At 37.5% G+C, this 16,462-nt stretch overlaps 1 protein-coding gene across 1 annotated transcript in view; it reads right to left on the reverse strand.

Annotated features, from left to right (window-relative positions):
* EYS (eyes shut homolog) overlaps positions 1 to 16,462 on the reverse strand; it is a 1,675,061-nt gene that overhangs the window by 128,428 nt on the left and 1,530,171 nt on the right. The window contains 1 exon segment of the mRNA XM_063097631.1: positions 5,517 to 5,689. Within this exon segment, the coding sequence (XP_062953701.1) occupies positions 5,517 to 5,689 (173 nt within the window).

A 16,462-nucleotide genomic window follows, 5' to 3' on the forward strand; every position in this document is an offset into this window, starting at 1 on the left:
TTTGCTAGATTCTTATACAGTTTTTAACACTCATTTGCTTATAAACACAAACTACTGGTGATAATTATTGGGACAGCAACCATAACTTTGCTCTAATGAAACTGACACTTGCATAGATAGAAGAAAGGTGCTAATTCAATATGTCAATGGATTGGATAGCAGGAGTCCATCAAGGCTATTTTTAAAGAACATTTCAGTGTCCACTGAAATATGTATGTAAGTGCTGCTTTTTTATATGTGCCGACCTAAACTTTTCTCTTTATACATGCTGAAATAGGGGGAAAAAGTGAAAGGCAGGAGGTGATGACCTTCCCATTGAGCAAAAGGAAAGGCAATTTCCCTCAGTTCTTAAGAAAAAATGCAGACCACTCAAAGGCTGCCTTCGACCCAGAGAAATAGGAATCCTTTCTGGAGCACTTTCTCGTGTGGCCACAATCACCCCTGTCTCCTTGCTCCCCTCTGGAACTGAGCTTGATCTTTTAATGTTTCTTTGTAACCAAGAGCTAGAAAGTACCTGTACAGATTTAAACGTGGTGGGAAATGAGGGATACTGAGACACATTGAACAGCAGGGCGATTTGGGTTGGAGAGAAAAACCTGGATCACATCAGAGTGGATGCTATCAAAAGAGTTATGAGCTTACATGACAGAAAATTGCATGTACTTGAAATATGCTGTTACAAAATGCCAGCCTGACATTAAGCTGCTTTATAGAGGTATCACATCCTTAAATAGCCTGGTGATTATCCATGTCCCTGGAGCACTGCTTTCCTCCTTGATTTTGTAATATGCTGGCTTGCCTTTAATCATTGAAAAGAGTGTTACCAACTTAGAAAAATTCTTAAAAGGAAATTAATTTTGATTTTCATTGAAATCCTAAGGAGTTTTCTTTTTAGCTGGATGAAGATCCAGCCTTCTTCCTCACAATGATAGGAGGTTGCAGTTCCCCTATAGGGTGAGAATCCTATCTTCACCACCCTTAATGAGCAATAGCATTTTTTACATGCCCGGTATGTGTTAAGCACTTTACATATATTATTTCATTTAATTCTCATGGAATCTTTAAGGTGGTTTCTATTATTGGACTCTATGAAGTTGAAGTACAGAGAGACCAAGTGACTTGTCCAAGGTCACTCTGCTGGCTGGTTACTAGTAGAAGGGGGATTTTATCACAGCAAATTGATTCCAGAGCCTGTGCCCTTAGTTAGCATATTATATTGCTTTCCTCAAGGGCTGTGTTCCATTGAGAGATGTAAGTTGGGAGGCGAGGACAAGATAAATAAGAAATATTTATAGAAGGGACACAAGAGAACAAGAGACAAGATAAAGCACCATCCATTTGTCATTAGAATGATGTGGTTAAGAAAACAAGAGACCATGCTTACATAGAAACAGGCAACAGAAAGTATGCATGAGGAGCACAGATGTGGCAAGTAAAGCCCTTTACACAGCAAGGTAATAGCTTATTTCCTATGTGCAGTATTTGTTTATCTCAGCTCCAGTCATCAATGCCGCAATTACCCCAGAATGAATTCCCTAGTGGAAATATCAAAAAAGTAGAAAATGTCATAATTATATTTTCTATTATCCCTCAAAGAATATATTAGGATGGTAGATTTGGGCATAATTTGAAGGAAAAGTTCTATATGGTAGACACCACTGCTGTTGAAATAAAACTAGTCAATTTTGAATCCTCCGGTATTAACAAAAAGGCAAAGTCCCAGATATTATTCTGTGCCTGTTCTAATGCGTAGTTGTAATTGGGCAGCAACTAGGTTTATTGGTTTGTTCTATGCTTTTCTCTATTAAATAAATATACATTCAGCACGTTCTGGACAATTTCCTAGAGGTCATATTAGTAACAGTGAATAGTCCAAGAGATGATTTGTGGCACCACCTCATACAAATTGGTGGAGTGAACAAAGTATGATGCCTGCTCAATGTACAAATGGCTCCTGGAGGAAGTTTACACTTGATGGGCATTTTTGTGATTGCTGTGGAGTATTGATACATTAAGCTTTCCTTCCAGCTTCTCTGACACTGTCATGTAAGATGCCTGTGAGAACCTGCACTCTCACTAGTCTTGCTTGGCAATCTATAAATGTGAGAAAATTAATGAAGAAAGTTTTTCTAAGGGGCAACCTTCAATCAAAAGGAATCATGAGTCAATGGTTAAATGTTTCTCTCTTTTGCCCCTTGAGAAGACAATTCTGATGAGACTCCTTTTTCACAGCTCCTCATAAGATCCCAGCGAAATCAGCACAGTTGCCCACAGTGACATTCGACACCATATGTGCCTTTGTATTAACTCTCCTTCCCAGTTTTATTCTCACTAGGCTTTCACTTCTGTTTTCTGGGATCATTTGCAATATAAAATAAACACAAAATTTCCCGGTTCTGCTTTTGTGAGGAACCCAGGCTAAGACAATGCCACATCATGAAAGGAGCAATATTTATGAGGTAAAAGATGATAGGAGGTATTTGTTGGTACTTGATATGGTTTTCTCTTCTCTACCAGATCTCCATATACTGGAATCCTGGAGGGCTTCTCCAGGATTTACTTACTCATTTTTATCTCCTTTCTTTATCTATACTTCTCTTCTTTATCTACACTTTCTCCTTAGATGATCTACAGTTCTATGGTTTTAACTACCACCCCTATTTTGATGACTCCCCAAATTATGTCATTAGTCCTGATTTCTCCTCAGAGCACCAGCATCATATATCCAATTGTCTACACATTATCTCCATTTGCATGATGAACAGGCATCTTTTCTTTCATCTGTACACAATAAAACTTTTGTTTATTTCCCAATAATTCCCAATAAAGTACTCTGTTATGCCCTTATTCTTCCTCATGACACCACCATTTACCCTATAGTTTAAATAAGTAAAACAAAGAAATCTAGATGTTGTTCTTGGTTCTATCTTTTTCTCACTCTTCCCAGCAAGTTCTGTCAATTATATCTCCAGAACAGATTTCAAATTCATCCACTTTTTTCCACTTCCACTGCCATCTCCCTAGTCCTAGGCGTATTTATTTTTTGTTAGGACCACCATAATAGCCTTCTAAAATCCCTCCACACTACTGCACTCAGCATAGTTTAAACAAATACACATAGGCCTCTCTCTTGTTTGGTATTTTAAGGCATCTAGAAAGAAAAGTTTAAAACCTTCCCCCATTCTCAAGGCCTTATATGATCTAGGCCCTGGTAACATCATATATGATTTTCTTCCTCGCTCATTTATTGCTGTAGACTGAATGTTTGTGTCCCCCAAAAGTACATACGGTGAAACCTAATTCCCAATATGATGGTATTTGGAGGTGGAGCCTTTGGGAAGTGATTAGATCATGGGGGCAGAGGCTTCATGAATGGAACTAGTGCCTTATAAAAGAGACTCCAGACTGTTAGCTAGTCCCTTCTACCATGTGAGGTCACAATGAGAAGACTACCGTCTATGAATCAGGAAGTGGGTCCTCGCTACAACCAAATTTGCTGGAGCCTTGGTCTTGGACTTCCCAGCCTCCCAACCTGTGAGAAATAAGTTTCTGTTATTTATAAGTCACCCAGACTACGATATTTAGTGAAATATCAGATGAACAGACTAAGGCACTCATGCACCAGCCACAGTAGGACATTTTCATTCTTCAAAAAGCCCAGATTCTAACTTTCCTCAGGGTTTTCCATTTTCTGAAACTTCTGCCTGGATAGTTCTTTTTTCTGGTTTTCATATGGCATGCTCCTTGTTCTTTAGGCCTCAGCATAAATATCTCCTCAGAGTTGTTCTTGTCTTGATGACTTGTCTAAAATAATGCCCTTCATCCTTAGTTACTATTTATCACTCATTACTCATTACTATCTATCACCTCTTGTTTATTTCCTTCACAATTCTTCTCAGACATTTTGTATTGTGTCTTGAGATGTTTTTATTTTCTTTTCATCTTCTCAATTATAAGGCAAGCTCTTTGAGGGCAAAGATTCATCTTTCACGACAAGCTTTACATTTCCCGTACCTTTGATTGGATCTGACCTCTGTGAAATCATAGTAACAGACAGGCTAATCATTTCGAGAAATTCCTCTGAATGAATGCATGCAGATTTTATTTTATTTTTTTACTTATACTGAGGCAAAGAGCCTAAAAAGTTTGGTCTATTTTTTCTCATCTCAATAATCCATAAATCTCTTCATCTTTGGAACCCTAATGGGAATAAATAATCGTATTTTTGTGAATACATGAAGACATTCTTATAAATCTTCATTTCTTATTTCATATGGTCAGTCTTATTTTCAAGTAGAAAGCAGAACTGATGATTCATCCCTTAGTAATCAAATTTACTGCAACCAATTGCATTTTTAATACCTTCTATCTAAATAGAATGATTACATCTGAGAACCATGAGGTTTTTATAGGAAAGGACAAGACTTCATTTCTATCCCATCTATGATCTTTTTCTTTTTATAAAAACGACTTGGCTAATTTCTTTAATATAATCCTGCCACACACAGAATGAAATCCCTAGTATTTTTGAACTCTTCCCTTTCTGAGCTATACACAAATCTGTTGTCTCAATTCTTTTAAAAAATATATGTATCAAAAACTTCAATACTTTTCGTCACAGATTCTTCTTTTTTTCTAGTTTCAATTTTCATACCTGTTGCATCAAGGTGAGGTGCCCAGCTTTTCAATGACTCATCATGATCTAGATCTGTTTGCTTCATTCTGTGTGCATGGGGCAGAGGGTCCTGTGCTCACTTTGGTAGCCTTATTCTAAAATTTGAGACCAAATATGAATAGTGCCAATGGAGTAAACTTTGTTTTTTATCTTTACTGTAAAAACAAAGATGAAACAAATCCAGTCCTGTGTTGATTAAATATTAATACCAATTACTTTGTATTATTTCTGAAAATATTTACGGACATATTTATTTCTATGTATCAAAGTTAACATGAAACCCTTAGGCAATTTTCTTAAAGTAATCTTATATTAGAGCATCTTGCAACTTTTTGTAATTTAAAGTTTTCACATAGCTGTATTTTCCTAAGGAGAGGAACATGGCTATTATGATTTAGTTTCCAGGTATGTAAAAACTGTCATGGATTTTGTTATCTTTAAATGTAAAATAACTGATATTATGGTATATGATACATTGTTTTGTTAATATTATACTTTCAGTTTACCAAAAACAGCATAAAATAATTTGATTTTATGTATTGTTTTTGACTTTTGCTGTTACTCTCTTACCATTCAATTGACTTTGAGATTTTATCACACAGAGTTTCTCTGTAGTCTAGCCTCAGGGAAAACTCATTACTTCCTTTGTAATTACTTGATGGGTATGAGAAATACCTGCTCAGTGATCAGTCTCACTAATGGGTGTTGTCTCAATTGACTCGCAAAGAACCAAGAAAAGGATTTAATGTATTTGTTCAGTCAGGTGCTGTCCTCTAAGTGACTTCTATCCTCTTCACCTCTTTCTGCCTGTGCTCCATGTTTAATAATCAAGTGCTCTTACCCTCAGTGCAGAGGGCTCCAGACTTCCCATATGGGCAGAGGCAGACGATATCTGTCCCGGATTTGGGAACACAGGTGGCACCGTTTCCACATGGGTTTTTTTCACAACTTGCAAACTGGCACAGCTTGCCTGAATACAACCTTGGACACTTGCAAAACCAGTTTTCACTGTCACTGAGAAGGGAAAAGAAATTAAAAAAACCAATCAGAAAACATTCGATATTGTGCTATTTTACACACTTACACAAACACAGATGCACACACACACACATAAATAAAATTATAATTGTATTTTGTCTAATAAGTGGAGTTCCCCCCTCCCCCTTTCTGTGTTTCAACTTCTGAGTATTTTTAGCTGTATACTTTACATTGAAAGCAGATTAACAGCATTATAAATTGTTTGAAGCCATAAATTCTATTTTAAGCCGTCTATTTTTATTTTTGATTTATTTCATCTTTTATTTCACACTAGGTACCTTTTCAGGGCTTCATTATATATGTGTGGTGCTGCCACAATAAAGTGCTTCAAATGGCTATTAGAAAAACCATCTTAGGCTCAAAGCTCAGAGGAGAATTTTAAGCTGGTGATAAGCTCCCTACACCGAGAACAAAGTCCTCCAAGAGCTACACTTGTAATTCTGAAAAAAAGGCACAGTGGGGAGCTGTAATAACTATACAACACTTCGGCTTAAAGTATGGTTTGGTGGCCCCAGGCTGTGAGTGCCTGTGAAAGCAGAGCTTGGAAAAAATACTCCCCTTACCTGCCAGGAAAGCTTTCTCATAAGGGGCAAGTGACTTGGAATCTGTTATTTCTGCATTCTCTGCATCTCTTTTCCTTTTTTAAAGTAGCAGTAGCCTCTGTTTTCCCTTGCAGGACCCAACTCTTTGCCATTCTTAGCTCACATTGCCTGGGAGTATCAGACTCCACTCTTGGTGGTAATTGTAGTGATTAGTGCAGGATGGATACATGGACATGCCACGTTGACTGGCATTGGCTGCAGGACCTCTGCTAGAGATCGTAGGAGAGTGCTCTCTTTCCGCTGCAGTTGCTAAAGTGGTAGCTGCTGGTGGCATCTGCCTACCCAGAGGAGAGATCCTGCTTGAAAATAAATAACTAATACTTAGCCACGTCAATATAAGAAACTGGGAGAAATAGATTACTGATGATATTATTTGGGCATCAGATCCAGCCTTTACTATGCAGTTATGTGAACCAATATATTCTACTTCCTTTTTATTTTTTAAGCCAGTTTTTTTGGGTTGAGATTTTGTCACTTGCAGTTAAATGAATTCTATTCAATATTAATGTCCTTTTCGTCCTTTTTCCTTCTCTCTCCTTATTCCCTTAGCTTATATACCTTGCCATATGTGAATCTTTAGTTTTTTTTTCTCCCTGCTTACATGTTATCTTCTCAACATGACTGTTAGCTCTTAAGGAAAGGTGCCAGAACCAGCCCCCAAAATTTGGAAACTGGTATGTTTTGTCTTTATGACTTAGTCTTCCAATTTAGTTGTAGATCTTGCCCATACTATGGAATTTTTCTCTTGCTGTTCTCATCTGTGCAGTCTCTTGATACCTTCCTCACATCTTTGAATCCCCTTATACCAAAATAAATTTGCTCTCAGGAAAGGACAAATTCTTTCATAATAATGAGTACTCGACTTAGAAATGTGGAGTTTCTTTTTTAAAACATGTCTATATTTTTATATTAGTTTTCCACGTTAATGAGATGAAGCACTATGGAGAAAGTTTATGTATCAGATAGCCGGGGAAGCTGGCTTTGGTGGGGTATAAGGCTTTGAGAGCCTTAGATTTTGCCAATGCATAAGGCTAATCCTGTAAGTCAACACTAATTTACTCATTTTATAATCTTCATGGCAACTTGCATAGCACTTTACACAAGGTAGACAGGTATAAAACTTAATAAGTTTTCAGAGTTGGGAAAAAATTAAACATCAGTATCACTAAAATGGTTATAAAGTACCCTAGACACACTCTTCTGTTCCTGGGCTATTAAACAAGACTGCTGAGCCAATGCTGTTCCTTGTTGCTTAAGAATAGTGGTAAAAGCATAGCCAGGCTACCTGGCAGATCCAGAAATATCTTCTGGTGTGACTTAAAGTATTAGTTATAAACTTAACATTGCTTGGGGTCATGGATAAATCTAGTGTAGTTTTGTTTCCACTCACCTAACCCCGAGTTTTGAAAGCTCAATATTAAGCATCTGTATTCTGGGATAAAGTCTAGGAGTGTAACACTTTTGGAAGCCGCATTTAATCTTTTTCAGATAGAGGAGAATATAACATATATGAGAGTCAAATCAATCTAAACATTGATTTAAGTGCTTTAGTCCTGTAGAGACCTAAGCAAATTTGAAACACAGGAAAGATGCTTTTATGTTAAAAAAAGCACTATTTTAATCATATCCTATTGATAAGTCAAGTCTCATTTCCTCTTTTTGCTTTCATCAGGTGTTGTGAGAAGTTGGTTGTGTAAATTCATGCAGAGATGACTAACTGTGCACATCTGTACATCAGCAGGTAGCTAGAGTAGAGAAAGAAATAGAAATCCTACAGAAAATACTCAAAGAAAGGGGAAAATCACCTTATCTGGCTAAACAAGGGCAAGCGTACACAACCCTCTGGCTCATCTTGATTTTCCATTAGCACTTCATTAGAAACAGTCAGCCTTAATCAACTGGGATTTTGCCAGATGATGGAGACTTCATATATGCCACTTCAAATTGTACCCTGAAGTTCTATAAGACTTCCAGGAATGCCAGATATTTCACCCATAGTTTTTAAAAAATCTATCTTTGCTCCTAACTCTGTCACACCTGGACCTAAAGGTTTCTCCTAGCCAGATCTTGCCAAAAATCCCCATTACTAAATTACAGCTTCTTCAAAACCTACCAAGACAGCTGCTTTCTTTATAGCTTAACCCATTTTGATGCCTCTCTGTATCCTGAAGCAAAAGACCAGAAAAGGGAGTGTCCTGAGATTGATGGACTTTATGTTCAGACGGATTATTTTTGGAAATAGTGATTGAAAAGATGTTACCCTATCACCCAGTTTACTTTAAATGTTGCGACATTGCTGTGGCTTTATTTGGCACTGTTTAATATAATTAGTTATTGGAGAGTGTATTCACATGGAATACATTTTTTCATTTGTAAAAGTTTTAAAAATTTTATCCTTCACAGTACATGCAAACCATACAGAACACTGTTTTGCAAACTTCCCTCTAAGGAAATAAAGACATTTTTTTCTGAATTAAAAGTAGGTCTGGGAAGGAATTCAGCTGCTGGGGAAGTTTTTAACCTGTACATCAAAATACCATATTTTTTGCCAATTGCCGTCAATAAATATTTGCTGTGCACCTATGTCATGGATAGAGCCATGTGCCATGGGGTGAATAAGACTTGCTTCTGCACTCTTTGGGGGAGACAACATAAGTTCATGAACAAATTTTTGTAAGACAAAGCACAGCATATATAACAAAGGAACACAGAAAGAAGCAAGCATTTTAAGGACTTAGTGTTGTAATATGTGGATTCAGATGACAGTATTTTCTAAAAGCTGTTTTGTGGAATAGCACTGCAGGATGCTACCAGAGAATCTTCTGTGTGGGTTTTATAAATGTAGATTCCCATGCTCCCCTTGCCCTCTGAGATTCTGGTTTAGAAGGTCTGGGGTGAGGGCCAGGATTCTGCATTGTAAAATGTTATTAGTTGATCTTCTTGCATAGCCTACCCCCTGAGAATTTTTTTTTCATTTTTTAAGAATTAATTAATTATTATTATTGTTTTTTAATTCTAAGATGTTGTTGAGAGCAGCTGGGCGAGGAGGAGAGGGGAAGGAGGATGGGGAAGGGGAAGGGAGAAGGTGGGGAAAGGGGAAGGTAGTAAGAGGGAGGGCTGTTTCACAGCTGGCTCCTTCATTGGCCTTGTTGTAGAGGGTGGGGGGACATGGCTGAGGCCTGCAGCATCCCCCATTCTGGCTCAGGAGCCTGGGGGGCTTCTGGCAGTGGGTTGGTCATTGCTGGGCTGGATGTGGATGTCAAGGGGGTGTGGCTGAGGCCCTCGGCCCCCCACCCCAGCTCGGGTGCCTGGGGGGCTTCCAGCAGAGGCCCCCTGAAACAAATTTTAAGCCAGCCCCCCAAGACAAATTTTCTCTCCAGAGTAAAAGCTTGATGGACATTAGTTACTATTATGTCCTTAGCAGGATATAGGACATTATAATTTTCTTTCTTTTTGGCCTACATTTTGACTTCAACTAACATTTTTGTGAAAACATGATATTTATCCACCAAAGTATAAAACTTACAGGGTTTTTATTTTACCAGTGTCATATATGGTCTATTGTGTGTACATTACACTTAACATGAAGGAGGAAAAAAATCATTCAATCACTTTAAAGTTTAGTTAAAAAAAGCCCCACCTGTTCAAATGTATGCAAACATCTGTGTGTTTTGGCACTGTAATGGCTACAGGACATTTAATTACAAGTCTACTATATGGTTAGCATATCAAGTGACTGTCACTAAGTTTCTACAGGTATTAGAAATTATCTTTAGACAAATTTAGCAGATTAAAAAAAATCAAAGGTGCTGGCTTGAAAAGGGTGCTTACTATATAACACAGCCAGATGCCAGAAAATCTTCTAGAACTAAAAAGACTCCTGCATACATTAACTTAAAAAAAGTAACTTTGCTTCTACTCTTTGTATGTAATGGATCATTAGCAGATTTCAAAGTTGGCCACCTACAGTGTCAAGAGAGGGAGATTCTCAGCAGGAGAGTGTGCAGAAATGAATCTTTTTGAATAATGTCTCTAGATATTTCCCAAAAATAAAATTGTTATTGGGGGAAATTACCTATCTCTATGTATAATCTCTTCTATTTATAGCACCATAGCCCCAGCTTAAGAAAGAATGCAAATGAGATCCCTAGTAGCTGTGGTTCAAGGAGAATTTTCATCCTGTTTTCATGAATTTCACAACACCATGATAAGAGTCTGCTAATTACAAAGCAATACCTCCTCTTCCCCACAAGAATCTTCCTTAAAAAATCTGAACACCTGTCAAATGAATTGTCAGCCATGTGTGGAGACTGGGTGCTCTAGCACCACAGATAGTTTTTCTGTTTCTAAGAAAGAGCTACCTAAGTGGATGTTATTTCTTGCATAAGGTACACCACTGTTTGATATTTTTCATTTTTAACTTTTTCTTTTGAAAAGTAGCCAAGCATGAAAATAATAGAAAAAAATGAAAAACCAAAATTACCTTATAGTGGCCTAGAAAGTAAACTTGGAGAAACATAGCCTCTATGATATACTTATGAATAGAGAGCTCAGGGAAAATGTCCTTCTGCTACAGGAACTTTTCTCTTTATATGAAAGGGTTTTACTAAAGGCAGAAACAAAGAAGATGAAAAAAAAGATAGGCACAATAATAGAAGTCACAGAATCATATATGAAGAAATAATACATAAAACAGGGAGAATTCACAAACAATATAAAAATATATATTTTTTCCTCTTGTTCTAGGATCTGTCCAATTCAATCTTGTAGGTATTTTCTGAAGAAAAATTGAATTTATGTTATAATCTCTCTCTTTCCTCGTCACTGCTTCCCTCTCTCTTTTAAAGCCATGGTTCACTTCACAAAGAAAGCTTTCTGTGGTAAAAAAGGATGAGAGAATTTCTTTCCCAGCAAATGCATCAGATCTCCTTCCCAGAAAGAGATGTCTTTTCCATTTCTAGGGTCCTTTCTGACCGTCTAGTCCTTGTGAAATGGAGTCAAAGTTTTGCTTCCAGGGGAGGCACCTCAGAAAATATCACACCCAAAAAGGGGAGATAACATGGTAAAAGTGGCCATTATCTAAATAAGTTAAATGCGATACGTATGAGAATGTGCTAGCACAGTGCTTGGAACTGCTTAGCTGCTCATCATATGTTAGGAAAAAGAGGTGGGTTTAGATGAAACGTATAATGAATTGAGCCTGAATTAGCTAACGGTGGGATTAAAGCAATATGATGGAAAGAAAGATGAGGTAAAGGGTACTGATGGGTGAGAAAATAAAATAATGCATTAATAATTGTTTGTTGAATCACTGTCTAAAATTACTTCCTCCAATTAAAAAAATATTTGTGTCTTAAGATTAGATTTTGTGCCCAACAACAATTTTGTAACAGTTTTTCTCACTCTGTGCTCACTGTGGAATTAGCCAGTCTCCAGCCCCCTGCATAACAAGGGGAATTTGGGCAAGATTTAATATAACAGAGTCAGTATCAGTGTAGTCAATGCTTATGAAGCTCTGAAGCACTCCAGATAATTTTCTGTAAAGATAATGTGCCTATTTGGAAGCTATTTAAGGCTAGAAGAGTTGGTATAGCTTTTAAAAGTCTATTTTAACTCCAACTAAAAAGAAACAAAAATTCTTTTAAAATATTTAAGCCAACAAAGTTCCATTTCACCCATTCCCTTGACCTCAATAATGTTCACACACACCCAATTTCTACTTAGCTGTTACCATGGTGGATTCAACTGCTGTCAAGAAGGTGAAAACACAGCATACATTGTTGATGGTTGTTCTTTTCTAATGTTAAGGACTATTTACAAAATTGCTCTGGGTGGGAAATTTATTCCTCACAAACATAAGGAATAGTAAATAAAAGCTCTTTAGAAAAGTACCATTTATGAACACAAAACATTCTCTATGGGCATTGCTACATCCCTATGTTGAACTTGCAATCAGAAATTTAATCTTTTGAAATTTCCACATCCTCCATTCTTTGAAGTCTCTGTGCTACAATTTTGGGTTGGGAAAAAGCAAGAAATTTGGAGAAGTTTTTTCCTCTAAATATGTTGATTCAGCAGGTTTGCAATTAAAATACAGTTTTTGTCTGCCATTAAGGACAAGAAGGTGACATTTGTAACAGTTCCAAATCTCCTTATATAAAGTCAGTGTCCTGTACAATGTAAACCGGAGATTGCTGTCTGACAAGATGTTTAAAGCCTACCTCTTGAGCCACATGGTTTATTTAAATTATAATTTAGAAGTCCACACACAGGTTAGGTGCACAGTTATAAGAAATAATATCAAATTCACCACTCAGTGAATATTTACCCACAGTGCAAGGGATTATTTCCTCAGTTCCAAGCCTGGATCAGACATTTATCTCATGCAGCTTCTTCCCTGTGGCGTGGCTTATACGATGTTATTCCAGATAACATTCCCAATTCACTGGGCAAAATGTTTGCATTAATTTTAGCTTTGGCTCGGTTTTTCTTCTATACAGTTGTTATTTAGATCTTTCCCAACATCTAAGCCCTGTGTCCCATGGTCACGGGAGATGACTTCACTTCCTGCTTTATATGTAGATAAAATTGCAGATCTGCAGCACCCTTGACTTCCCACATGATTTCTGCACTTATTTCTCCATTGTTCTTTCCTCTTATCCCAGTTCCCAGGAAAAGTTATTTCTTGCCAAGGCTAGAATTTCATTTCATTTAATCTTATCAGTATATGTGAAGCATAGAGTACCAGCAAGGCTGAGCTGAGATACAAGAAGGGGACTTCAGTCCTGCTAAGGATTTGGACTTTAACTTATTGTCAATCAACAGGCATTGAAGGATTTTGGGCAGGGAACTAATTATGTTGTATTTTAGAATTATTCTTCTGGGACTACAGTGTGGAAAATGTACTGGGGAGCAGTAAACCTAGGGACAGAGTGTACCTGTTATTAATTTATTGCCTCTCAGCACTAAATCCACCCTTTATTGTTCTTCTTTGTGATACTGGAGCTGGACCTATAAACACATCCCCTCTGCCAGCTGGAGGGATGTTAGCTTTGCTTTCAGTGGAGGACACCTAGAAGGCACTGAAAGAAGATGAAGGGGTTTCTCTTCCTAGCTCTGATGTACTTTCCTCTCTTCTTACTCTTGTTGGGGCATGTGCAAGAAACTCGGTGATGCTCACCTCCCAGCAAATTTCCACAGCACCTCCTTAGGAGAATTCCCCTTCAGAGAGTTCAGCCCATGGCTCACCTGGCTTTCCAGCTAGACTCTCAAGTGTCCCAGTGGGTAGACTCCCAGCAAGTTTTAGCAGCACCCCAAGTGTGGCTTTCCAGTGAGTTCTGCTGGCCCTTACAGGGTGGTTTGACACAGTTTCATAGGCACTCCAGTGGGCAGAATTAGCAAGTTCAGAAGCACTTCTGTGGGTAGCTTCTCAGTGAGCTTCCTAGTACCACAGAGGGCAGCTTCCCAGTGAGTTTCAGCAGCACCCCAGAAGGTGGCTTCCTAGTACGTTTCTTTAGCACCCCAGTGTGTAGCTTCCTCCTTCCCAGTCCTGACCTATGGCACCTCAGTGAACTTCTCTTTCATCCAATGGCCACACTCTCTCCAGTGTGGTATAAACACCAGCTGCTTGTGTGTGTCTTCCAACTTGCTCCTTCCTTGAGTGCTCTTTCTCAGCCCCAGGGGTAGGAATACTTCCCTACCTCCAGTATAGCTGAAATCTTTAATGTACTCTTTACCTCTCAGAAGTTAATCTCCTGTTACTAGTTAGTAATTCTTTATATTAAACTTATCTAAATTACTGCGTGGCTTCTGTCTACTGATTAGACCCTGAGTTATACGAAAAATCCAAGCAGAAGTATAGATAAACCCAACAGAAGTGGGCATGAAGAGAAAGGATTTGAGAGGTACTTAGGAAGAAAAATATCTATTCAACTTGATGATTGGTTTCTGGTTTAGGCAACTGAGTAGATTCTGGTGCCATTCTTGGAACTGAAGAATATAGATTTAGAAAGTAGGGGAGAATATAATGAATTCATTTTCATACATATATCTTTTGAAGTATCTATTGACATGCTAGTAAATACATTGAGTGGTGTAGAAATAAGTTTTTAATATAAAAATAATTAGTCTTTGATTAAAATTAAGAGAACCTATGGATTATAATGATAATTGATGGAAGGGAAGAGGCAACCAAAGGAAAATAGACTTTGACTCAAATACCTTAACAATGCAAAGTGCTGGACCAGCTACTTACCATATCAATGAAGTAAGAAAGACTGTACTAAAAATGTTTATCCATTGTATTTTTATCATTGAATAGAAAGATACCGGTATGTGGGGATATGGCGTGGCAGAGTTCTCTTTAAGCTTAAATACATACTCTTTCTCTTATAAATGCAGTTACTAGGCATAAAATAGTTATGACACAGCTGTTCTTCCTTAGGACAATTTGGTTCACTTCTTGGGGACAGTGGTGAAGATGAAAGTTCTCCATGAGGGAGAGCTAACGGAAGAGAAAATATACCTGCTTGTTTTCATGCGACTGTTAATTTTGATGGTGGTGAAGATAATGATTCATTGTAAAATGAAGCATCTGAGATGAGTTTCAAACTGGACAGGATGCCAGGACAACAGGAGTAAAAAGGGACTATCCCCGGCAAACCAGGGGATGGGTGCTCTCTATTTGGGATTGTAACATTATTCTCTAAGCCTATTGTTTTACCGAATGTATAAATTAAATGTAAAGAGTCCCCATCTGAAACTAATTCTGAAATAGACTGTGATTTTAACTGCTGTATTATTTGGGAGCTCATTCTATTAGGGTTCAAATTTACACATATTAAGGGCATAATCTTATAGTAATATTTTGTGTTAAGTTGATGAAATCGAGATACAAATCTTAGAGAACTGGAAACAGCTTTCTTGCAAAGGAAACTACTGATAATAAATCACTGATATGCTGCCTTTGTTGATTTGCTGCCTTTGAAATAATGTGCTTCTTCCCCCTGTCCCCCCCACACACATTTTCTTTCTTTTTCTTCTTCTTTTTAAAAAATCCTGAAAAGGGTAATCTGAGTTTTAAATCCAAGAAGTTGAAAGTGGATTCAGGTGTTTTCAATTAAAAGATTTGGTTTGCAACTTCTTTGCACCGGAAAATACTAAATCTCTTGGAATTGGTTGACATGATGTTAAAATGGACTGTGCTATTTCTTTGAAAATCATGTACAATGGCCAGTTCTCATCAAAAGGTGTTTCAGCTGGAGGTGCGCTTGTCAGTTCTGTGACCTTATGGATGGTAAAGGACAGTTTTAAAAGGCATTTATATCTAGTTAACACTTTTTTTTGGCATTCTATTAGATGTGACAATTTTCTTTTACATTAAATGGATAAAAGAAAAAAATAGCAACAGTCAACCTTCCCTGCTGTTTCAATAGTTTCAATTAGTTTTTTTCCCCTCAATTGCTCCATCAGATGGGCTAGATAAGATTTCACTATTTGGGGGGATCATTTTAAGCCTCTTTTCCAGCAGTTTGTTATTTTTAAAGCTCCAATGATTCACTATAAAATGCATCTCCATCTGCAGGAAGCAATTCCTAAATTGCTTCACTCAACAAATTCAAAACTGCTAGGTTCGCTATAGTACAGAAATAGAACTGGTTGGGAAAGGGATTACCTATTGGGTTCAGAAAACCTCTTCTGAAACAGGTTATGGCATGGAATTGCTCTGAATGCCTGAGGGAACTTTTACTTATTTATTTTTTTAGTAAGAAACATTTGAAGTTCTGTTTCATCGGTTTGAACTATTTCCTGGTTTGTAAAAGTTGTATTTCCTGGTAAATAATATGAGTATATATGAGTTATGCATTGTTGCAAATTCTCCAGCAGCAATTTACCTCAACCACACAGCTCAAGTACTGGTCCCCACAGGAAGGGCCCTCATTTTAGAAGTAAGCAAAGGACAACAAACTAGTTCCAGTCCAGATTTTAAGTGGTAGAACAGCAAATAATCCAACACAGAACTGAAAGAAAAAACAAAATACCCACAAACCAAAGACAAAGTTTGATATTAACTAGTAAAGGTCTCACATCACCAAAGAACACCTACAAAACCTAGGACTGGAAGTTCCATGGGCTACTAAGGCAGGGA

This window comes from Cynocephalus volans, chromosome 5 (genome assembly GCF_027409185.1).
Source record: "Cynocephalus volans isolate mCynVol1 chromosome 5, mCynVol1.pri, whole genome shotgun sequence".
Lineage (NCBI taxonomy): Eukaryota > Metazoa > Chordata > Mammalia > Dermoptera > Cynocephalidae > Cynocephalus > Cynocephalus volans.